The sequence below is a fragment of the Hippocampus comes genome, unplaced genomic scaffold (genome assembly GCF_001891065.2).
Source record: "Hippocampus comes isolate QL1 unplaced genomic scaffold, H_comes_QL1_v1.1 scaffold97, whole genome shotgun sequence".
Classification (NCBI taxonomy): Eukaryota; Metazoa; Chordata; class Actinopteri; order Syngnathiformes; family Syngnathidae; genus Hippocampus; species Hippocampus comes.
This window is the reverse complement of record NW_017806172.1, coordinates 21,594-43,880: the sequence shown is the minus strand read 5'-3', so window position 1 is coordinate 43,880 and position 22,287 is coordinate 21,594. Positions and strand designations below refer to the sequence as shown.

At 46.2% G+C, this 22,287-nt stretch overlaps 2 protein-coding genes across 2 annotated transcripts in view; one reads left to right on the top strand and one right to left on the bottom strand.

The window, feature by feature from the left end:
* LOC109531814 (macrophage mannose receptor 1-like) overlaps positions 1-11,337 on the bottom strand; it is a 23,131-nt gene extending 11,794 nt beyond the window's left edge. Inside the window, exons 1-18 of the mRNA XM_019896307.1 lie at positions 11,176-11,337; positions 10,051-10,413; positions 8,915-9,085; positions 8,094-8,249; positions 5,890-6,000; positions 5,670-5,807; positions 4,788-4,964; positions 4,329-4,483; positions 4,112-4,225; positions 3,729-3,844; positions 3,171-3,319; positions 2,336-2,535; positions 1,476-1,591; positions 1,262-1,334; positions 842-995; positions 711-749; positions 457-620; positions 307-368 (exon numbers count right to left, since the gene is read on the bottom strand). Coding sequence (XP_019751866.1) covers positions 307-368; positions 457-620; positions 711-749; positions 842-995; positions 1,262-1,334; positions 1,476-1,591; positions 2,336-2,535; positions 3,171-3,319; positions 3,729-3,844; positions 4,112-4,225; positions 4,329-4,483; positions 4,788-4,964; positions 5,670-5,807; positions 5,890-6,000; positions 8,094-8,249; positions 8,915-9,085; positions 10,051-10,413; positions 11,176-11,311 — 2,594 coding nt within the window. The 5' untranslated portion in view covers positions 11,312-11,337. The remainder of the gene's footprint in view (positions 1-306; positions 369-456; positions 621-710; positions 750-841; positions 996-1,261; positions 1,335-1,475; positions 1,592-2,335; positions 2,536-3,170; positions 3,320-3,728; positions 3,845-4,111; positions 4,226-4,328; positions 4,484-4,787; positions 4,965-5,669; positions 5,808-5,889; positions 6,001-8,093; positions 8,250-8,914; positions 9,086-10,050; positions 10,414-11,175) is intronic.
* Positions 1-22,287, top strand: part of LOC109531808 (MAM and LDL-receptor class A domain-containing protein 2) — a 45,511-nt gene that overhangs the window by 12,997 nt on the left and 10,227 nt on the right. The window contains exons 2-25 of the mRNA XM_019896300.1: positions 9,172-9,236; positions 12,942-13,065; positions 14,110-14,238; positions 14,312-14,434; positions 14,537-14,639; positions 14,712-14,877; positions 15,066-15,279; positions 15,354-15,479; positions 15,565-15,689; positions 16,225-16,462; positions 16,536-16,795; positions 16,979-17,069; positions 17,149-17,289; positions 17,445-17,576; positions 18,053-18,186; positions 18,265-18,436; positions 18,613-18,732; positions 18,938-19,092; positions 19,159-19,254; positions 19,349-19,439; positions 20,372-20,491; positions 20,599-20,701; positions 21,001-21,148; positions 21,944-22,163. Of these exons, the coding sequence (XP_019751859.1) occupies positions 13,038-13,065; positions 14,110-14,238; positions 14,312-14,434; positions 14,537-14,639; positions 14,712-14,877; positions 15,066-15,279; positions 15,354-15,479; positions 15,565-15,689; positions 16,225-16,462; positions 16,536-16,795; positions 16,979-17,069; positions 17,149-17,289; positions 17,445-17,576; positions 18,053-18,186; positions 18,265-18,436; positions 18,613-18,732; positions 18,938-19,092; positions 19,159-19,254; positions 19,349-19,439; positions 20,372-20,491; positions 20,599-20,701; positions 21,001-21,148; positions 21,944-22,163 (3,235 nt within the window). The 5' untranslated portion in view covers positions 9,172-9,236; positions 12,942-13,037. The remainder of the gene's footprint in view (positions 1-9,171; positions 9,237-12,941; positions 13,066-14,109; positions 14,239-14,311; positions 14,435-14,536; positions 14,640-14,711; positions 14,878-15,065; positions 15,280-15,353; positions 15,480-15,564; positions 15,690-16,224; positions 16,463-16,535; positions 16,796-16,978; positions 17,070-17,148; positions 17,290-17,444; positions 17,577-18,052; positions 18,187-18,264; positions 18,437-18,612; positions 18,733-18,937; positions 19,093-19,158; positions 19,255-19,348; positions 19,440-20,371; positions 20,492-20,598; positions 20,702-21,000; positions 21,149-21,943; positions 22,164-22,287) is intronic.

Sequence of the window (22,287 nt, the reverse complement as noted above, 5' to 3'; positions counted from 1 at the left end):
CCACCTTCAGTGACACACATACACACACACACCAAAAAAAAATGGAGGATTACATGACACTGCCTTTCTTCCTCAGTTGCTCAATAACCGTTCCACCCCAGCTTGTAGAAAATGTCCTGAACAAGCAGGAGGTGGTATTGCAGGGATTTCACAGCACGGCGATTGTGTGCAACTTTTATTTTCCGTTGGATGGCCACAATATTCGGAGGTGTACTCCATTTCAAGGGGCTTTCCAGCAAAATTGGATGCTTGGTATGTGAGCAAGTGTCTGACATTCTAATAGTGGCGTTCCTTTTTCCTCCTTACCAAAATGAGCCATCGAGGTCCACGGATAAGCCAATGTAGTAGGTCCCGTAGGTTCTGGAAATCTGCATTGACCAAAAAATAATACTAATAATAATGTATCTTTTATAGCTTGGGGTTGAGCATTCACCAGTCCACTGTCAGCGTCCTCACCTGTTTCCAGAGGAAAATGTTTTCCGCTTCGCTGTTGATTGTCACCAAGTCGCCGTGGTGCTGCTTGCAGTAATGGCGAGCGTCTTCCATGGCCATTGACACTCTGTGGATGAGGTACTGACTCCCTCGCCACTCGAGCCAACCGTCCGAGGTCGTGTTAAACTCTGCTGAGGGACAGCGGTCGGAAACACTGATGACACGGCCTCACCGCGCGCGACGTCATGTGTTTTGGTGTCTGCAGAGTGTCTCGTTACCAACAGCGGTGTCGTTCGGGGGTGGCTTTGGAGTCACTCCTGGAATTCAAAGACACGTGAGAAATGACTGGTTTGTCGCCGCTATACCCGGTCGGTTGAAAGCCAAGCAATCATTCGAGCGCATTGGTTACCCGCGCGGATCTCACAAAGCCAGTCGTTGTAGCTCTCGCAGTGGACGTCATTCCACGAGCCCGCGTCGTCGGCTCGATACATGCGGAACTCGGCACAAGATTCCGAATTTTGGAAATTATTTGGCTCGCCCTCCTGCCAATGTAGGAAGTTTACCTGTGAAAATAAATAAACAGGCAAAAAAGCAAAATCAATAAAGAGTATGCAACGAGATATATTTCTATTTGCGGTGTAATGAACATCGATTGTCATCAGAAAATGGGTTTTGATTTCATAGATGTGGTGCCATGCACGCACTTACTGGGGATCCATCGCTCCAGACGTAACCTGTGCTCGGGTCAGCAATATGAAGTCCAATCCAGGCCTTTCCGTGGCTTCAGCAAAAAAAAAAAAAAAAAAAAAAAAAAAAAGCACGCACTTACTGGGGATCCATCGCTCCAGACGTAACCTGTGCTCGGGTCAGCAATATGAAGTCCAATCCAGGCCTTTCCGTGGCTTCAGCAAAAAAAAAAAAAAAAAAAAAACATAATAGTAATAATAATGAAATGTGAATACATTAATAATATTTGTCCAAAAATAATTTGGCATGTGACAAGTGTCCCTCCTGCCCCCACGCCCACAACAACAGTTGCGTACCGTGCCACAAACAGCTCAGAAGTGCTGTGGATGCTGAGGAGATCCCCTCCAATGGCCAGACAGAAATCTCTGGCCTCAAACCAGGTCTTCTCAAACGAACGAGGACCTGTGAAGAACTGGAGGGCGAGACTTTTTGATTTCTTTTTTTTTGATGAGCTGGAACTCCGAAGTGTAGTTCACATTTTTGTTTTTGTGACGACGCTGCAGAACTAAACACGGCGCAAAATGTTGTGATGTCATCATAACCGTAGTCCCGAAAATGGAATTATGGAGCAAGCTAGGCTACTGTTGAGCTGTGACTCTAATGAGGACAGAAAATGGATGGATGACGTCAGACTGTTAACAGTTTGTTGACGAGATTACAGTGGTGAAGCAGCAGATCCAATGAGTGAACATCTTAACGTTAACGCTAAATAGCCCCCAGGTTGCATTTTATGAACTCTTTAAGCAATGGACTCAACGCAAAGGGTGCAGCAACACATGTAGACAGATAGTATTAAAATACTTGCACTCGTATCATTCGTTAACGTCTTGTTCTAACATCCGGTATTAGTGCTGTACTGATGAGATGAGAGAGGAGTGAAGACATCACAACGAAGAGTATATCATCTGGAGGTTATTGACCCCTGATTTAAAGTCTCGAATGAACCTAAACGCAAGCATGGGTAGAACATTCCATACAGGAAAACTCGAGCCTCAGAACTGTGAGGCAGACGTGCTCGCCACTCAGTGGCCGTGCTGCCAAGGGTAACGCGGTTGATAAGGGCTTGTTGACGGTGACAATTTTGATTCATTACTTCCTCTGGGGACAACTCTGAAGTCAACCGGTGTCACAAATTCACGCCATTTTCAAGACAAACCTTCGAGCAGACGTTCCTTGTTCCTACTCGTATCCAGCCCTCTGCACACTGCGGGGGGCTGATGGTCGGCGGGGGTGGCGTCAAAACCGCCCCTTCGGCAAGATGCTTGCAGATGTATTTCTCCTTATTGTCGCAGGGCAGCAGATCCCACAGGCCGGCAAAAATACCAGTTGTCATGGCCACGCAGCCTTGTCTACTACCTTTCGTGACAGGAGAACAAAATATATTTATTCTCCAAAAAAAAAAAAAATTGAAATAGGACTTATGCAGTGGAACCTGGATCGAATGGAGCTGAGGCCAAGGGACCTCTGATTCATTCAAAATGTCCGAGCCGCTGTCAAAGTCTGATGCTTCCACAAAGGCTGTGCCGCCCGTCACAGACACGGAGCACTACGCATCTTACATCTGGGTCACTGCCGTGCTTACGCGGCGGCCATGATGGCAGCGGTGACTTTCCATCAAAAGAAATGAATTGATGCGCAGTACGTGGCGGCCATGTTAGCAGGAGAAAGAGAGTCCCCTCAAATGTAATTAAAATCACATACATTAGCTTAGCGCAGCTCAAAAAGAGCGTGTTGTGCTTTAATTGGAGCGAGTTGTGTTCACATCTCTCCAATATGCTACAATTTCTGTTTGTTTTTTGGTCAAGTTAGTTTCAAAAAGAAGCATCCTAACATCGCAGCTCCAGCAACCAGATGCAAACCCGTCTTCCCCCAAATACCAACGAGGTCAGTTTGGATGAACTTGAAAACTTTTCCGTCTGATTTCCGAATGGTCGGAATCACGGCCTCGCTCGCTATTTCTGCCATCATTTGCAACAAAGCACATACCGTACCTGGCATCTCATTATTCCAGTGCGTAAAACTGACCGCGTTGTCGTTGGTCCACACAAATTCATCATTGTTCTTCTGGTTTGAGAGGCCCAGCCAGAAGTATTTCTCAGGCCTTGCCCCCACCAAGCTGATTAAAAAGGCGTTGTCCACCCTGGACACATTTACATTCATGCAGTCATTCATTCAGTCATTGCACATTTGGCCACCTGGGGGCAGTATCACACAGGCGTCCAGATAGGACGGTGCTGGGGGCTCAGCGCCACCTTCTCGGTACCGCGCAGCAGTACTACTGGATTAGTGCCATGACTTTCTCTGCCCAACTGCTGTTTGTTGTGATGGGAGTTCAGTCACCTGCCACCAAACAGCGCTTCTATCTCAAGTTTGTGAGCAAAAAAAAAAAAAAGGAAATAAACGAGATGGCAGGGTCTCCCTCTGCTGGACATCGGCTAAAAAAAACATTTTGTGCGCGTTGTCGTTGAGTCTCTCGTAGCCCACCAAATTGATTTTGGTTGAAGAAAAAAAAAATGTGTACGCTGTATTGAAATGTCAATTATTCTTACCCGTTTGACACATCAGCCAAGTAGGAGTTTGTTGCCTTGCAGTCACTCTTGGCTTCGTCAAATGTTTTGGTCTCCGTCCCAACAAAGTAGCAATAGGAGCCGTGTCGTTTCCAACCCTGGGAAACACATTGATTCAAGTCAAAATGTCTTCATATTGAATTAATAAAATCAATCGTAGGAGGTAATGTCAGTGCAAATACTTTGTTGCGGTACTTGACTCCATTTTTCACTTCTCATTTGTCCTTGATGTGACCTTTCTCCCTCGCTCCTTTCCCTTTTTTTTTTTTTAAATATATCTGTACTTCTCTACTTGGGTCCAAAATGTGCGTATTTTTGCCCTACGTGGACTCAATCCCCAAAGATATTTTAGAAAGGGAACTCACGGCTTTGCAACCAATATCGATCGGAACTTCATCTGGCTGGTGGTGTGTGCTGCTCTGCTTCATGCAAACGAAGCCATGTTTCTCATCACAGGAGCGGTCGGCCCAGTTGCCATTCTGTGGGGCGCAAATCATTTTTCCTTAATAATATGTTCGTGACCTGGCTATAAAAACAAATAAACCAAAAAAAAAAAATCTATATCTATATTTTGCTCCATACCTCGCCCCGAATGAGAACGCAGTCCTCGTCATCCGTCACGAGGGTTGGTTCTCCATACTCCCAGCTAGTGAAGTAGACATCGGCCGCGTCGCTCCACTCGAACAGACCCTCGGTCCTCCTGTCGTTCAGGCCGATCCAGAGCTCATCGGTGGAGGCTGCGTACAGTGAATGCGAACCCACCATTATATTGTTAAGCTGTTTTTTTTTTTTTTAATATGACCTCCCTCATTCATTCACTTCTCCTCACTAGGGTCATGTTGCAGTGTGAAAAAGAAATGTTCATGTTTCAGTGATCATTATTTCAAAGATCCACTAGTCATTTCAATAGTATGCAAAACAAAAAAACAATCTATCACATTAATATACTGGTAATTGTGCTTCTGTCATTGTAGGTGAAGTAATGGCTAATTAGAACCTTTTTTTTTAGTTGGGTCGCCACCAAGTTTGGTGTTCGCTCACCGTATCCCAGTTGAGAGATAACGAAGCTGTGGTCCTCTAGGTTGCGCATGCTCACAAGCTCCCCCTCCTCCTTGCGACACTCCTTCTGCGCGTCGGACCAAGTTTTCGGGGTCCGAACGAGGTGGAAGCAGTGGCCGTTGTACGGGATCCAAGGGCTTGAACAGAATCCTTGCTCAGCTGAACACCGGAAAGGAAAAGAGGCATGTTGCTCAACGACGTATGACTTGTGGCTTGAATTTACCCCGGAACTCAGTCGATATCTGAAATCTGTTCGCACGTCCGCTTCACGGCGCAGAGATGCGGGGTTCGATCCCGGCTCCGGCCTTCTTGTGTGGAATTTGCATGTTCTCCCCGTACCTGCGCGGGTTTTCCGCGGGTACTCCGGTTTCCTCCCACGTTCCAAAAACATGCCTGGCAGTTTGATGGACCGCACCGCTCGAAATTGTCTGTGATCGTGAGCAGCACCGGCTGTTCTTCTATATGCGCCCTGCGATTGGCGGGCAACCGGTTGGACTGCCCGAAGACAGTCGGGATGGGCTCCAACGTGCCCGCAACCCTCGTGAGGGTAAGCGGATTTGAAAATGGATGAAATCCGTTTTCCCTTTGAAACGAATGCCATTCATCCATCCTTTCCACCAAAAATAGTTGCAGCGCTACCTTATACGACTGGAATTAACGGCATTTTCATTCACTTCAAAATAAATAGATGTTTGGAGTTTCAAGCAAGATCATGAAACGCATCAAAGGCAAAATGTCACCACTTGAACTTCACATATGAAGGCCTCAACCCAAACGGATGCCTCGCTCTCTCAAGCAAAAGTTGAGTGAATGAATGGCGCTGGCCACTATGAGTGCTATTTGGAGTGAAGAGTGATGGCGTACCCTGCGGAGGAAGAGGCGGGGCTCCGGGTTTGTAGCAGATGTAGCCGATCTTCTTCGAGCAGGGAAACGATTCCCACCTGTGCTGCCCAGCCGAGTCCAGAAGCGCGCAGTTGTGACCCGGATAAGGAAGCGGGAATCCTAAAACCAAATCGCCGTCCTTCCTGTTACTGCGGCCGCTGGAAAGTTGGCATGATCTCCCGAAGCCTGAGCAAATACTGACCGCTAGACCATCTCAGGAATCGCATGGGCTTGTAATCCGTCCACTGCCAGCCGTGATCGGGATTCAAGACCAGCCCGATCCAAAGCTTATTTTTCACATTTCCTAAGAGCGCTGCGTGGCGAGAACAGGAAAACACAGGAAAGGACAGGGTGAAGCCGTCGTTCCTCTTTTCTTTTGAGTTGTTCCTCATTCGGATTGCTTCATCCCGGCCGGGGTCACCGACAATCACAAGAACCTCTTGGAAACAATGACTTCAAACTAATCAGCAGTTAGAAGTGTTGGTATTGGAAGCCGAGCCCGCGCCCCGTGACGCTGGATGGTCCCCGGGACAAATAGGCGCTCTCATAAATGTCCAGCGCATTTCTTTGCGCAGTTACGAAACAGGTCGTTAAATTTGGAAGTCGTTGCTGTGTGGTACGACTCAACTGGAAGTTTTAGGATGTTGGCAATGTGACGTCCTTTGTCGCATTGCAACTTTTATTTCAATAAAATAAGTAAAAAGCTCATAAATAATTGTCATTAATTGGGTAAAAAAAAAAAGCTGTCAAATAATGACAAAATCTATAACCACTGCAATCCAAATACAAATGACATGTAATATGAACAATGACGTTGTAAAAATAGATTGCATATGAAATTTTCTAGCGCTATAAGAGCGTGTGGGTATCTCTCACCTGAGATAAAGGCTTGCTCGTTGGGATCGGTAATGCTGACCAGGGTGGCCCCCTGCTGTTTACAGCTCTCGTCAGCCTGCGCCCAGCTCAGAACTGCCTGAGCGTTGAGCTGGTAGTAAGCTCCTGTGATGTGATTCTTCTTCCAGTGTTCCGTAGCTGCACAGTGACACAAAAACAAGGAAATAAGAGGTTTTTTTTTTCATTCCGTGACCGTGCTCGTAACTCAAAAAAAACCCCTCACATCTCAAAACATCCTTTCCCATTGAAGTGAATATAAATGCCATGCCTGTTCTAGACCCCCACCAACAAAAAAACATTTTTTGGAACGGAAATAATCCCCAATAATAGCCTGCCGCAGAAAAAGAACCTATTAGCAGGATGACATGGAATGCAAAAGAATTTCATTCATTCCGCTCACTCCTTCTTTGTGCTATTTGGCCACCGGGGGCAGTAGAATACAATCAGACAGACAAATGAATAAGAGAGTCGGCACTTCTTTGCTCTTCTTTGTCTGTATCCGCATGAACTGCGTCCAAATCATCAGGCTGCATCCCGGAGGACCCTTTGAGGACTCCTCCTTTTGTAGCCTCGTGGCGTCCAACAGCTTTCGGCGCCTCTTGTTTTTGAAGAAGTACTCCCTATTTGCCAAAGGACTGCTTATTCTTTGGTGAGATGAGTTCAAGTTCACCGCTTCCACGCGGTGCTCGGATCTCATGCTTGTGCTCACGAGTCAAAGCGTGTCTTGAAAAACTCCTATCTCAAGGCACCGCCATACTCCTCATCTTCGGTCAGGAAGCACACGAGATAAGCGTTCAACTCACACGTCGTCGGGCAGTATCCCCACTGCTCGTGTTCGTATTTGGTGCCGATGGCGCACCAGGGGCGCTTAATTGAGGAGTCATATGCCGTGCAGTCGCCAAACCACCGATCTTTATACAGGAAGGGGAACATGCACGGCTTTCCGTACGCGTTGCCGTCGATGGAGTACAACACTGCAATGGCAAGAAGAAATTGAGAAATGTCATGAATGCAGAACCGTAACACTGGCTGACTCGTGTATATTTTCTCCACTTCTGCAGGAGTCACGGGCAATAACAAACAATGACTTCAAACTAATCAGCAGTTAGAAGTGTTGGTATTGGAAGCCGAGCCCGCGCCCCGTGACGCTGGATGGTCCCCGGGACAAATAGGCGCTCTCATAAATGTCCAGCGCATTTCTTTGCGCAGTTACGAAACAGGTCGTTAAATTTGGAAGTCGTTGCTGTGTGGTACGACTCAACTGGAAGTTTTAGGATGTTGCCAATGTGACGTCCTTTGTCGCATTGCAACTTTTATTTCAATAAAATAAGTAAAAAGCTCATAAATAATTGTCATTAATTGGGTAAAAAAAAAAAAAGCTGTCAAATAATGACAAAATCTATAACCACTGCAATCCAAATACAAATGACATGTAATATGAACAATGACGTTGTAAAAATAGATTGCATATGAAATTTTCTAGCGCTATAAGAGCGTGTGGGTATCTCTCACCTGAGATAAAGGCTTGCTCGTTGGGATCGGTAATGCTGACCAGGGTGGCCCCCTGCTGTTTACAGCTCTCGTCAGCCTGCGCCCAGCTCAGAACTGCCTGAGCGTTGAGCTGGTAGTAAGCTCCTGTGATGTGATTCTTCTTCCAGTGTTCCGTAGCTGCACAGTGACACAAAAACAAGGAAATAAGAGGTTTTTTTTTTCATTCCGTGACCGTGCTCGTAACTCAAAAAAAACCCCTCACATCTCAAAACATCCTTTCCCATTGAAGTGAATATAAATGCCATGCCTGTTCTAGACCCCCACCAACAAAAAAACATTTTTTGGAACGGAAATAATCCCCAATAATAGCCTGCCGCAGAAAAAGAACCTATTAGCAGGATGACATGGAATGCAAAAGAATTTCATTCATTCCGCTCACTCCTTCTTTGTGCTATTTGGCCACCGGGGGCAGTAGAATACAATCAGACAGACAAATGAATAAGAGAGTCGGCACTTCTTTGCTCTTCTTTGTCTGTATCCGCATGAACTGCGTCCAAATCATCAGGCTGCATCCCGGAGGACCCTTTGAGGACTCCTCCTTTTGTAGCCTCGTGGCGTCCAACAGCTTTCGGCGCCTCTTGTTTTTGAAGAAGTACTCCCTATTTGCCAAAGGACTGCTTATTCTTTGGTGAGATGAGTTCAAGTTCACCGCTTCCACGCGGTGCTCGGATCTCATGCTTGTGCTCACGAGTCAAAGCGTATCTTGAAAAACTCCTATCTCAAGGCACCGCCATACTCCTCATCTTCGGTCAGGAAGCACACGAGATAAGCGTTCAACTCACACGTCGTCGGGCAGTATCCCCACTGCTCGTGTTCGTATTTGGTGCCGATGGCGCACCAGGGGCGCTTAATTGAGGAGTCATATGCCGTGCAGTCGCCAAACCACCGATCTTTATACAGGAAGGGGAACATGCATGGCTTTCCGTACGCGTTGCCGTCGATGGAGTACAACACTGCAATGGCAAGAAGAAATTGAGAAATGTCATGAATGCAGAACTGTACACTGGCTGACTCGGGTATATTTTCTACACTTCTGCAGGAGTCACGGGCAATAATGTGCACGGTCAGCGGGGCAGACTGGACAGCCATCCATTTCAAGCAGCGGTAGGTAACCTCTGGCACTATACACGGCCCCGTTTCAGACAGCCATCCATTTCAAGCAGCGGTAGGTAACCTCCGGCACGTGGACTATACACGGCCCCGTTTCGTCCGGTCCAAGATAGACCTCAGTGTAAAAAAAAAAACAACCCGAACCTAAAAATTCTCATCATAGCAAAACATTTCTCCCATCATTCAGATTTTTGAAAAATATCTCACTAACATTCCAAGTTACTTTAATTCCTGTGTGGAGTTTGCATTTACTCCCCATGTCTTTGTGGGTTTTCTCCGGGTATGCCGTTTTCCTTCCACGTTACAATAACATGCAGGGTAGGTGGATTGAATTCTCGAAATTGTCCCGAGGTGCGATTGGGATAGGCTCCGGCACACTTGCGATCCTTGGATGGATGGATAACGCTAACTGAAACTAACTTTAATTCTCGTGAAAATGTTCTTTATTTTCGGGTTTGTCATTTAATACACATGAGCTTTCGGGGTTCATTTTGAATGTACTTATTGTTCAGTGTTGCAGTACACGCATACAGAAGAAGGAAGGTTATTTCAGTCGCAGAAAATAATTTTTTCAACATAAAAATATATTTTTTAGATTTTTTTTTTAAATTGTAAACGCGGTTGAATTTAAAAAAATAAATGCAGAATGAAGTTTTAAACTTTTTTTTTTCTTACATAAACGAAAACCTCGTACATTTAACTTTGAAATAGATGAATTTATTTAAAAAAAAAAGGGGGGGGGGAAATAAGGTCAGCAGAAGATCCTTTTCAATCTAATCATGTTTCCCAATCTGTGCGCACAGCGTACCTCTGTGAGTTCTCGAGCAGGCGCCGTTGGCCGTTCCCGTGATGGTGAAGCTGTTGCCAGGCCCTGTCGTCCTGGAAAGCGCGATGCCTCCATCTGACTTGAGCTCAATGTAGAGCGCCGGCTTCTGGTCTTTCAGCGCCAGCAGCGTCCCGTTCACGCACTCCCATTTCTGCAGATCGCTCCTTTCGTCGCAGTCGTACACGTTGACCTCGCTGCCCACGCTTTTGCCTTGCGACCCCAGGCACTTTTTGGTGGAGGTGACAAAAATGCGGTTGCCGCTCGTCCAGCGCACCTCTTGGCAGCGGGACGACTTTTTCAGTAGGCACGAGCTCGAAGCTTTGTTGTAGAGCGTGAATGGAGAGTCTGGACGGCAAAGCAAAACAGCGGGCCGTCACATGCGTTTACTTCCTCAAGCTAAACGCCAAAAATATCCAAATCATGAGGTCGATGTCGCAGGTCCAATCGACCCATTCCAAAGGTTAAAAACAAAAAAATCAATTGATTAAAAACACATTGTCGGTATGAAATGTCTTCTTTTTGGGCAATTGCAATCAGGAAATTTCATTGACATTTAAAAAATGCAAAATGAATGACTTTTCCTTCTTGACAATGAAATTGCGAGTCATGGAGTGTATGATGAGCTCGAAACAATAATCGTCTTTTTTTTTTTTTTTTAAGCTTATGACTCTTGAATAATTAAACATCCCTCGGGTCAAACTGACCCGGAAATATCATTGTTCCCGAAAAATGAATGCAACAAGATGGTCAAGATTAAACTTTCCAAAATTTTTACACAACCGGAGAAAATTTCACTTCACTCGTTGCGCAAAGCCTCCATTTCTTAACATGAATAAAGACGCGTGCGTACACACTCATTTTGATTTGAATTCGCCCCATGAGTTAGTAGTAAACATCCTTCGGATGCTATTTCAATAAAAAGCAATTATTAAAATGAAACCTTTGGCTAAATGACATCAACCTTTGCATGACTGATGGGGGAGGAAATAAAGGTAATTTTTTTTTTTTTTTTAGTCATTTGACTCTCAGGATAAGCGCCTCCATTTTGTATCTGCAACGGAGGATAGCTGACAGAGAGAAAAGAACATCATAATATGAATACTTTACCATCCAATTGCACGCACAAAGACATTGGTGCAAGGAGCGCGAAGGCAGCTAGCGTTATTCCGGCCTTCAACATTCTTCCGATAAGCGCTGCAGACATGGCCCGTGTTGCAAGCAGCGGACTTATGAGCGTGACCATGAAAAGGAAGACTTCTTAACAAGAACTGACCCTTTTTTTTTTTTTTTTTCCTTAGCTTCATTGAGAAAGTGTCCCCATTCACTTCCTGTCCTGCAGCAAGGGGGGAGGGAATGATGTGTAAGACGTTTATGCTAAACGTGACTCATCAGTGTCAATTCAACACTCCGGTACCCGCCTCTCATCATTGACTCAAAAGAATTAGTCTAAAAGTCAATTTGATTGTGCAATTTAAAAAAAATGGAATACAGTTTGTGGCATTGCGCGACATCATTGCTTTGCAGTTCTGTTCATTTTGTTTGTATGAGGTCGTTGTCTGCTTTGGTGAAAGGTGAAGTCAAGTCAAAAATGTTCTTACTTCTAAATTGCTGCATCAGCATTTTTGCGCCGCACTTGGCAAAGCAGGATATTGCCGCAGATCATCCCGCTAACAGATGATTAGATTAGTTCAAAAAAAAACAAGGCGGAGGAAGAATATCAGGTGTTAAACATCAAACCCGGTTCCCAGAATTGTATCGAATTGGCCACTGTGCCTCTGTTATGGCCTTGACGCGATCTCCGAAGATGGCGTTGCTGTTGTTTACATAGAACGGCGTCAGGGAGAAAAAAGGTGGAAAATGCTGACTTTAGCCAACGGTGCGAAAGGGCTTTCGCAGTGGCCCGTTGTGGCGTTGACTGTTCACAGTTTGAATCAATTGCATCAATCTCCTCAACGCCGCCTATTATTGTTTTGTTGCTGATAAGGAGAACCCGTTGTGTGGGTCAAGAGCCAAGCAAGCAATGTCCTGTTTTGGATCATGAACGAAATAACGCTGGCCAACATAGCATTTTGGATTTTCACTTCCTCCCTTTGTCGAGTTTGTTGCACGGTGCTGAAATATGATCAGTCGTTCCCGAAGCTCTTGCGGTCTCGTGTGCGTTTGTGAAAAGGCTTTGCACTCAGCAGTTTTTGTTGTTTTTTTTCTTTTCCCGGGCGTTATCGCGGAAACCTTTGATTGTGCCTTTCACTACGTGACCTGAGGGACACATGTAAACCTTTGATCAGGAATATCAGCGTCAAAGGTGCAAACTTGACACCCGTGATGGAGGGCTGCCAAGCGCTTTTTTGAAGACAAGCAGGCAGTGAAATTTGAGTGATTTATTCTTCAGTGAGAGGCCGTCCCAGCTTGTTGACAGTGGAAATTGCAGACTTTTGCCAGTTTCCAAGCCATTGATGCAGAAGGTTAGCGGGTTGGGATGATGTTAATTCGACCAAATGTTTGGTTTGCTCATCTTTGGAAGTAATGCAACACACCCACAAAAATTGATTTGGGAAATTTAGCATTTCATGCGTCAGACATTCCAAACCGCCCATATTTGTACATCAAGTCATATTTCACCAAAAATTCCCTTTTAAATCCCTTTGTCCTTTTTTTTTTTTGAGCGACCGCAATCTATTGTGTATGTTTTTATAATCGTAATCTCTTTTATTGCCAAGAATATAGTTGACCGTTTGAGGGCCATCAGATTAAAACCGTTCCGCTGTTCAATCCTTCGCCGCCACCGCCTGGACTTTACGCACACGTCTGACATTACGGACTCACTGCTCAAAGCTCGCTTGTCATAATAAAAGTTGCACTCCCGGACACCACAGGCACAAACGGTTCATCGCCTTGTGAGCTTTGGATAGCAGTGCTGTAAATGACCAGCTATCTCTTTGGATGAAACTCCATCTTGCCGACTTCAGACAATGCGGCAATTGCTTTTTCTACTGGCAGGTAAAATGTCTGCGTTGTATTCATCTAAAACGGGGGGGGCGATTTCAGTTTTTATAAAGACCTCCCGGGGGGTGGGTGGGGGGTGGGCATTGCTTGGGGCTTTTTATAACCGCTCACCTCACGTATTAAGGCACTGTTATATTGCAGCTAAAAAAAAAACATTAGATGTAAAACGCAGTTAAAATAGTGCTTGAATGTCAAAGTTGAAATGTCATTGACAATGTGCACTTTTCACAGCATCATATAAAAACCACTGTGTGTGTGTGTGTGTGTGTGTGTGTGTGTGTGTGTGTGTGTGTGTGTGTGTAATAATCACAGCATGGATGTCACCTTTGAATAGATAATAGAATATTGAATAGAACAGATATTAATAAATCAATATGTGATAAATAATCTTGAATAGACGGTCCTGGAAACCTGGACTGCGCCCCTACTCACCCATTTTTAATATGCTTATATTTATAGGATTATTTTTGTATTATTTCTGTTGATTTATCTACTTTCTCCCTTTCCTAATTTTGCTGCTGTAAATTGGGAATTTCTCCATGTTTTTCTTATCTTTCTTATCTTATCGAGGCTCGACAACAGCAGAATTGTGTTGCGTTGTAACGATGCCTGAATTTTAATGGTGCACTTCCGAGGTTTAAGCCATGCGGCTCTACACCAGTGAATTAAAGGCTATCCAGTTATATGACACTTTCAAGGTTTAAGGCTGTTGCTGGTTGAATAATTCACTTAGCTGGGATAGTAGCATGTTGTACGTGTTTTAATTGTAATCCATAAATTGGCCTATGTATGACCTTCAACTGAAAAGAAAACCAGGGTGAATCCGGTCCAGTAAGTCATTTGAAAAAGCTTACCTTAACACCTAAAATGGATGCATTCGCTCGAATTTCTCATGAAACAAATTGGTATTGGGTGATTTCACCATCCCATTTCATTTAATATGACGACGACGTGAAATTGATGTTGAAAACCCACTTTTGCTCACATCCCCCCTGTGTTATCTCTCTTAAAAAAAAAACAACCAAACATCCAATACAGCCTATTTTGCCGCCGCATCCTCCTGCCCGGACGGATTGTTTAATTGCGTGAGCGGAGAATGCCTTTCCTCCGGACTCGTGTGCGATTTCAAGAAAGACTGCAAGGACGGCTCAGACGAGCTCTACTGCGGTAAGCCATGCGCCTTCACCTGAGTTTGAAAACTCAAATAAGAAAGCCTTTTTTTCCAATTCAACCATCTAAGGCTCATGCGATTTTGAGGATCACTCGTGCGGTTGGAACAACACCTCCGAGTACGCCTGGACCAGGCAGTGGGCAAACGTCACCTCGCTACCTGGACAGGATCACACCTCAGGGAGCCCATGGGGTAAAGTCTGTTCCCATCGTTCCGCTGTTTTCAGTGGTTTAGGTGTGCCTTTACTAATTTAGCGTTTTTTTTTTTTTTTTTTTTTCCCCCTCCGTCCAACAGGGCATGTCATGTATATTGATGGCGAAAAGCGCTGTGATCTTACGTCTACGGCAATTTTGGAATATTACGTTGACAAAAGGGCACCTGTAGGATGTCAGCTCAGGTACCGCGGCAACGTTAAAATGACAAATTTTAATGTCTGATGATGCCTGACAAATTTTCAATTGCGTTTCAGCTTCTGGTACCATCTTCATGATGAAAATTCCGTCGTGTCATCTACACCCATTAATGTAATCATGGTTCGAGGGACAGCTACACAGAAACTGCTTCAGACTCAGAGTATGACCAACGGCTGGCAGAATGCCCGGACTATCATCGGGAATCGGCCCGGAGGGTACAAGGTATTGATGGGCATCATTAGAATCCATCAAATTGTTGGATTGCGTCCAGAATAAGGCAATATGGGCGATGTGGGGCAGAAGTTAATTATGAAAGCACCTGAGTTCTGGTTCACGGGATATGCCTCCTTAAAGTCTGTTCGACGCATCTTACAGGCACCATCTCACAAAAACATCTCACTCCACAACAGCTCCAGTTTTCCTTCAGTTGTCCCTTCTTCGGAAGCACGGATGTGATGCTGGATGACGTCAACTTCGACAAGTGCGCGGAGGGAGACGTCCCCGCTGGGTCTGAGCAGCTCTCCTGCCATTTTGAAAAAGACACTTGTTCCTGGTACCATGACTACAGTGCCAGTGTCCTGTGGCAACGGGTTCGAGGTGGATTTAAATACCCCGAAGGCAACGGTTCGTATTCATAGCTACAAGACTCGGATTGTCACGTCGACTTGAATGCGCACGCTTTCTGCCCTCACCCACAGGCACTTACATGCTCATATCCAGCCAACGTGGCCTGAACATCTCATCTGCAGCGAGACTGGTCGGCTTCGCTGCGGGCCAAGTCATTTGCGTGAGCTTCCGCTACCACATTTTTGGCACCAGCACTGGTAGATATCCCTTCCAAAATCCTTTCTTTGGAATCCCCTTTTGGTTAAAAATAAACGGGCCGCAACTATTTCTCTTCATCAGCAGGTTCATTGAAGTTCATCGTGAGGCGACCTGGTCATGCGGAGGATATTGTGTGGATTAGGAGTGGCTCTCAGGGAAACAAATGGAGATTTGCTGATCTTACCTTCTCCAGTGACGAACCGATACAGGTACCTTCTTTTGTACTTGTTATTTCAGATTACACTCACAAGCCACAAGAATCCACCACACTCGATGTACAATAGCAGCGGGCATAAGATTGAACCTTGGGGTGCACCTGATCAATATCAGGCATCTAATTGATGATTTTGTTCTTGCTTTTGTTCATGTTGCATAGTCAAATACGTATTTATTCTTGTATTTTCTTATATATATTCTTGTACACTACCACTGAAAGCTAATACTTTTTGGTCGCGCCCTTTCCCGGCTTCGCCACTGAAGATCATCTTCCACTTCTTTGTCTCTCCCGGAGGTTTCTGAAACTTCTTCTCCTCCTCCTTCGATCCTGGATATCCACTCGTTGACAGTGTTGTTGCGTATTGCAAAATTACCCATCAACCTTTTCCAATGTTTTGAAAATGTTTATTGGCGATTGAAATTCATGTCGTCTCTTTGCTTCTGATGGACATCCGATGATGATGTAATTCCCAAAACGGATATCAGGAAATGGATACGCTGTTGATGAGGTTTCTCGCGGTTCTCCAGTTCATCATTGAAGGTGTGGTGGGTGGTGAGCAAGGCACCATCTCCATAGATGACATCATCGTGTCCAGCAGGGAGAACGGCTCATGCCCGGCCGAGCGCGAGTGCACCTTCCAGGGCTCCCTCTGCGGTCTGCGGCCCGTTCCGTCGGCGGACTTCAGCTGGAGTCGAATGGATGGGACATCCCAGCCCGCCAACTCCTCGGGCCCCCAAACGGACCACACCCTGGAAACAAAGCATGGTTCGAAACCTGGCACAACCATATGATTTTGCAAATTCACTCGTAAGAACCAGCGCGTCAATCACATCTACAGGGTGTTACCTCAGTGCTCAGTTATGGAAACGCCCGCCTGGTTCCAGAGGTCAGATCGCGACTGCGCTGATGGAGCCCACCCCTGCTCGCGGTGAATGCTTGATGTTTTGGTACTACATGGAGGGAAACGCCGTGGGGCAACTCAATGTTGACCTTCGGACCTCGGACGCTCCCGTCAAGCTTTGGAGCAGAAGCGGCGATCAGGGGAGTCGCTGGAGGCACGGACGAGTCTCCTTACTTAGCCCCGATAGTCCTTATCAGGTAGGCCTTAGGCTTTTATTTGACCCTAATTTACCAAGAGGAAGATGTCGGCAGACAGCTGTCAACCTATCTTCCCCCAATGCTCTCCAAATGGACAATTCCTTGTCAATCATTCCTCATATTTCTTCCTGTCTCGCTCCACACGACAAAATTTTGGCCAACATTTTTTTGTGACCCTGGCAGGTGATATTTGAAGCAGTGACAGGTGATGGGCCGAGACGAGATATCGCCATTGATGACATGACGGTTCATAATGGGGCGTGTCCTCCAGAAGGTGAGTGATGACGTGCAAATGAACAATTTACACGAGCACGACGGTCAGAGTACAGGAATGTGTTCTTTTTCTTCTTGAGGTTTTTGCGACTTTGAAATGGACCTTTGCGGTTGGGTGAACAATGCTCCAGCAGAGTCCGGGGTCAACTGGGACTGGCTGTCCGGGAGCTCCCAGGGCCATCTTGTCCCAAACAAGGACCACACCACGATGACTTCTCTTGGTAAGAGAGAGACACGCCCCTTCAAAGAAAAGAGCGTTATGAAGGCTAACGTTTCCAATACGTAGTCCGCAGTACCTTTTTTTTTAGTGGTGATGAATATCAACCGATTTCGTGTTTGTTCAAAAAGATTGTCCTTGTTCTTCTTTTGGCTCCAGGCCACTTTGTCTTGTACAGATCCTACGATTCCGACAGAGAAGAAGTGGCTCGGCTGGAGAGCGAGTGGATGGAGGCCGTAGACCAAGCCTGTCTGGACTTCTGGCACCGTGCTGAAGGCTGGACGTCTGACAGTAAGCCCAACCAACCTATGATTTTTGACACAAATACCCCGCCAGCATGCCTCATGAGTAGGGCTTTCACAGTCCGTTATTAATCACGGTTCAGTATGTACCTTTTGTTTTAAGCAGCGGTAGGCATTGGCGTTGAGAAAGAGCTTAGCGGTACTGCGTCACGCGCGGGTCCCACACACCCGACACGCAGCCAAATACAGGAAAAAAAGAACATGTAAAACTGATTGGCTGTCGCCGACGTGGAACGGACCGGGCCCGAAATAGTGACAGAAACAATGACGCGCCGACGAACCTTGCATCACTCTGATGAAATGCCCTCCTCACATTTCGGTGACCGTTGAGTTACAGCAAGAGAACCAAAACACGATGTGTACAATCAAATTCTTTTTTCTTTTTGAATGCAGCATGAAGTTTGTTTGTAGGAAATTGATGCGAAGCGTTTGAGTGTGTTTAAGTAGAACGTAAATGTATTTCAGAGCCATCAGACGTTACCCTGACTGTGTTCTTGAATGAGACGTCGGGCCTGCGCCAGATTTGGACCACAAATGGATTCATCAATTCCAGTTGGATCCAAGATAAAGTTGAATACAGTGCGTTGGGACCTCACCAGGTAAGTGAGATAATAAACGTCAAGGCTCTGAATAATCCAGCGCAGCATTGTGCGTAAAGCATGACCCTTTTCAAACAGATTATCCTGCAAGCCAGCAGTCCACCCTCAAAGTATTCAACCTTTTCCCTCGATGATCTCCACATCCTGAGAAACAAGTCTTGTCATATCCTCCCCACCACGACCCCCAATCCAGCCATCACGACGACCACCGCTGCTCCAGACGATGGCGTCCACTGCACGTTTGAACAAGGTGACGGGGTCGGGTTCAGTGACACTGCCGCAGTTGTAGAGATCCACCATAAAAATTGCTTTCGACATTAATAGTCATGCTGTTTTTTTATACTGAGCCATATTTTGATTCTGGCCATGCTCCCCCACAGGCCGACAACTAATTCCGTTGAATGTAAAAACATCTTTTTATCATAGATCTGTGTAACTGGCTGCAAGAGGTCGACGATGATTTCAACTGGACCCTCAGTAGAGGACTGGAAGTGGACGAGCCTTGGGACGGACCTCTGTATGATCACAGTATAGGGAATAGCCAAGGTACGTGCAAGTAAATACATCAAATTATGATGATCAGCGAACTCAAGACATGACCATGTGCTTTGCTCAATTATTGGCAATTCGGTTTTCAGGGTGTCATCCATATTGAAAATGTTCAATGTGACAATCTTGTTGAAGTAAGAGCGAACAATGTCATCCGTGCAACCAATGGAAATAATCCGTCTTTTTCCCCCCCATTCCCAAGGATCTTATTTACTTTTTAATGGCTCTGGATTGGGTGACAGTAAGAGAGCGAGCGTCTCTGCTGCCGTCGGCCATTTGACGTCGCAAATCTGCGTGGAGTTCTGGTATTACATGTTTGGGCCTTCGCTATCCACCGTTGATCTGCTGGTTGAGACAGTAAGTCGCAATATGTAAACAACGCTTGCAATATGTGAAGAAATAAAAAATTATTTTCTTCAATAGAAATCCTCCCAAGCATTGGTCTGGACTCGCAGAGGGACGCAGAATCCAGAATGGATCAATGCACAAGTAACCATCGACATGGACGACATGATGCGGGTAGAGTTTGAGCTTTTAAGTTTCCGCAGTGTATTGACCAAAACGACCGTGTCCAATCAAGATCAATGAATGACACCTTTGATTCTCTTCACAGGTGATGTTCACTGGCCACAGAAACAGCAACAGCGAGGGATTTATCGCACTTGATGATGTCACAGTCAGCAACGGGGCCTGCAGGAAGCAGAGTAAGTACGTGGAGACTTTCCAGCGCAACTTGAGAAATCATTTGTTAGGGCTGACCATATGGTTCTAGGGGTGGAGCCAAAAGGCAAGAGGAAACAGGATGACTTTTTTTTTTTTTTTGTGACTGTTTTAATGACAAAGATTGACCGCACAAGTTGGGTCCGGGAGTCATTTGAAACATGTTGTTAGTAGGTCGGTTGCTTTGCGGAAATGTGAGACTTGGGGTGACGAGATGGACGAGTCTGGGACTCAGCAGGAAATCCTCTGGAGGCACTGAAGAAAAAGATCAAAAAATGGGCCAAAAGCACTCAAACTACACACTACACACAGTTGGCCAAAGTAACGCCGCGAGAGCGGGAATCACCTGGCACCCGCACGCAGGTCTTAAACCCAGTTTATGACCAATCGTTTGCCGGTGTGAGTGAGCGTCCTCCGGGAAGTGCCCCTCACAGTCGGAAACAGAAAAGCAAACAAGAAGAAGCAAAACTGAAGAGACACGAGGACCGCCAAGATACAGCCAGGACACAAACACCACATCATTAGGAGTGCAACCGGCATCGATTCAAATCCGCAGCTTTGGGTACTGAACATTCGACATTCTGAGTTCCCGGAAGGAACGTATTTGGCAAAGGCTCGTGAGTCAGGAAGTGTAACTTCCTCACACTGCGTCACAGGTTACTTGACTACAGTCTGTAAACTACTACTGATACATTTTTGGTGCCATTTAAACAGTCTCTCAATATCGATTCGGCGTGATTTTTATGCGCATGATATCTAACACTGTTCAAACTGTTGCACTTCTCTGCATCCCATCGTTCCCTTTTTGTCGGCGAGTCGTGACGCCACTTGCACTAAGCGAGCAGAGATACAGAATGTTCATTCGATGACAAGAGAGTTGCGTTTCCAGCATTTATTTTCTTTGCCACGCTTGTAGGTGTCTGCGGATTTGATTCCGACTGGTGCGGCTTCGAGAACGACGTCAGTCACGTGGGTCGTTGGCGGCGCGAAAGGGGCACGGAAGATCACGTGGATCACACCTATGCAACCGTGAACGGTGAGCGGCATCAATAAAGGACGGCGCCGGCCATAACAGTGTCGTCGTTAAATGTTTACAACTTCCACTCAGATGTTCAGCAAAAGATAACAGGCTCTTTCATTCAGGTTATTATATGAGTGCGCTCATGTCAAATTCTGAACAACCTGAGGTCGCTCAGCTCTTGTCACCTGACTTCATTTCACCTGCGGAGATGTGCGTACGATTCTGGTGAGTTCAGTGCTGCAGCGGTGCACCTTTTAGGGTCTTTTCACACCGCATATAGCAAAGCGCAGTGCGCCGTTGACGAGCCCCTTTCTTGAGTATTGTCGGGGGGGGAAAGGCACCCGGCCACTTTATATTTGGCTGCTTAGCAACCACTGACAAATATTGCAACCGTTGTCCTCCCTGCGCCCTCCGTCACGGTCAACGCTGCGCTAAACACGTGCGGTGTGAAAGCCCCGTGACTTGCTGTCGCCTGAAAATGCAACCTGTAATTCAATATACGTATCTGTCCTCTGTTTAACTAGGTACCGCCTGCCCGCTGGAGCGTCGCACACGCTGTCCGTCCATGTGTGGAGCGGGGTACTGGGCGAGGCCCTTTGGCAGCGGTCTGGAGCTCCCTCTTCGGACTGGGAGGTGGCAGAGGTCACAGCGTTCTGGCCAACAAAGTTCAATGTAAGACTTTGTCGAGGTGAAAATGATCAGGTCACTTTTTGTCCGTACTGTGGAGCACGGCTTCCCGCATCTGCCCTTTGCACGTGTTCCCTGTACTGGCGTGGGTTTTCTCCAGGTACTCTGGAGTCCTCTCACGCTCCAAAAACATGCATGTAAGGTTCACGAAAGAGAAATTGTCCAGAGGTATAAATAGGAGATTTAATATTTGTTCATCTATTTGAGCTGCAACGATACAGTATTGAAACCAAAAATTGCTAGACAACGCATCTTTGAAATGGCAGAGCAGTAGCACACCCTATCCAACGTCCACACTTTATTTTAGGTTCATTGAGGAATAAAAAAGGTAAATTGAAGAAAAATGTATTTTGGATTTACTGAGATCAAATGAGGAAAAACCATCATCACCTGCGCAAAATCCAAAATAATGTGCTAACAATGGCCGTGAAGGAAGTTGGCTGTGGTCACACCCACAACGGCGCAAATGTATGTTTCCAACTGCATGTGTCTGCGAAAGTGCCAAACTATCCGCACAGTCGGACCGTATTTTGAGGTCGACGTGCTGGCCGTGAACAATTGGGCCCCGAGTTACTGAACAAGTCACAAATTTAGTGTACCGGTACAGTCCTATTGCCTATTGAAAAAGTGTCCCGCGATTGCCTGGCAAACAATCCCAGGGTGTATCCTGTCTCTTGCCCCGAAGTCAGCTGGGGTGGACTCCACCTCAGGGCAAGTATTCTCGAAAAAGAAGAGACGGGCGCAACATAAAGCGTACTTCCTCCGTTCTACTCTTCCAAGGTGGTGTTTAGGGCATCCCACGTACCAGGCGTGAATTCCACCGTCCAACTCGATGATTTTTCTGTGAAAAAGGGAGCTTGCTCTCCCACGGCCAACTGTGACTTTGAATCGGGACCGTGCAACTGGCTCAACAGGCTCACTGAAGACGGACACGGCTGGGTGTTGGCGAATGGCGGCTTTCTGGGTCCACCGATGGACCACACCACCGAATCCCCTGAAGGTAGAGCTCGCCTTTATTGACCGACGAGTTCAAACCGTGAGACGCAGACAAAGGGCTCCGTTTCCGTGAATGGAATGTGACGCCCTTCATCACGAAAATGGAATTTTGCTTGTCGGACAAAAAC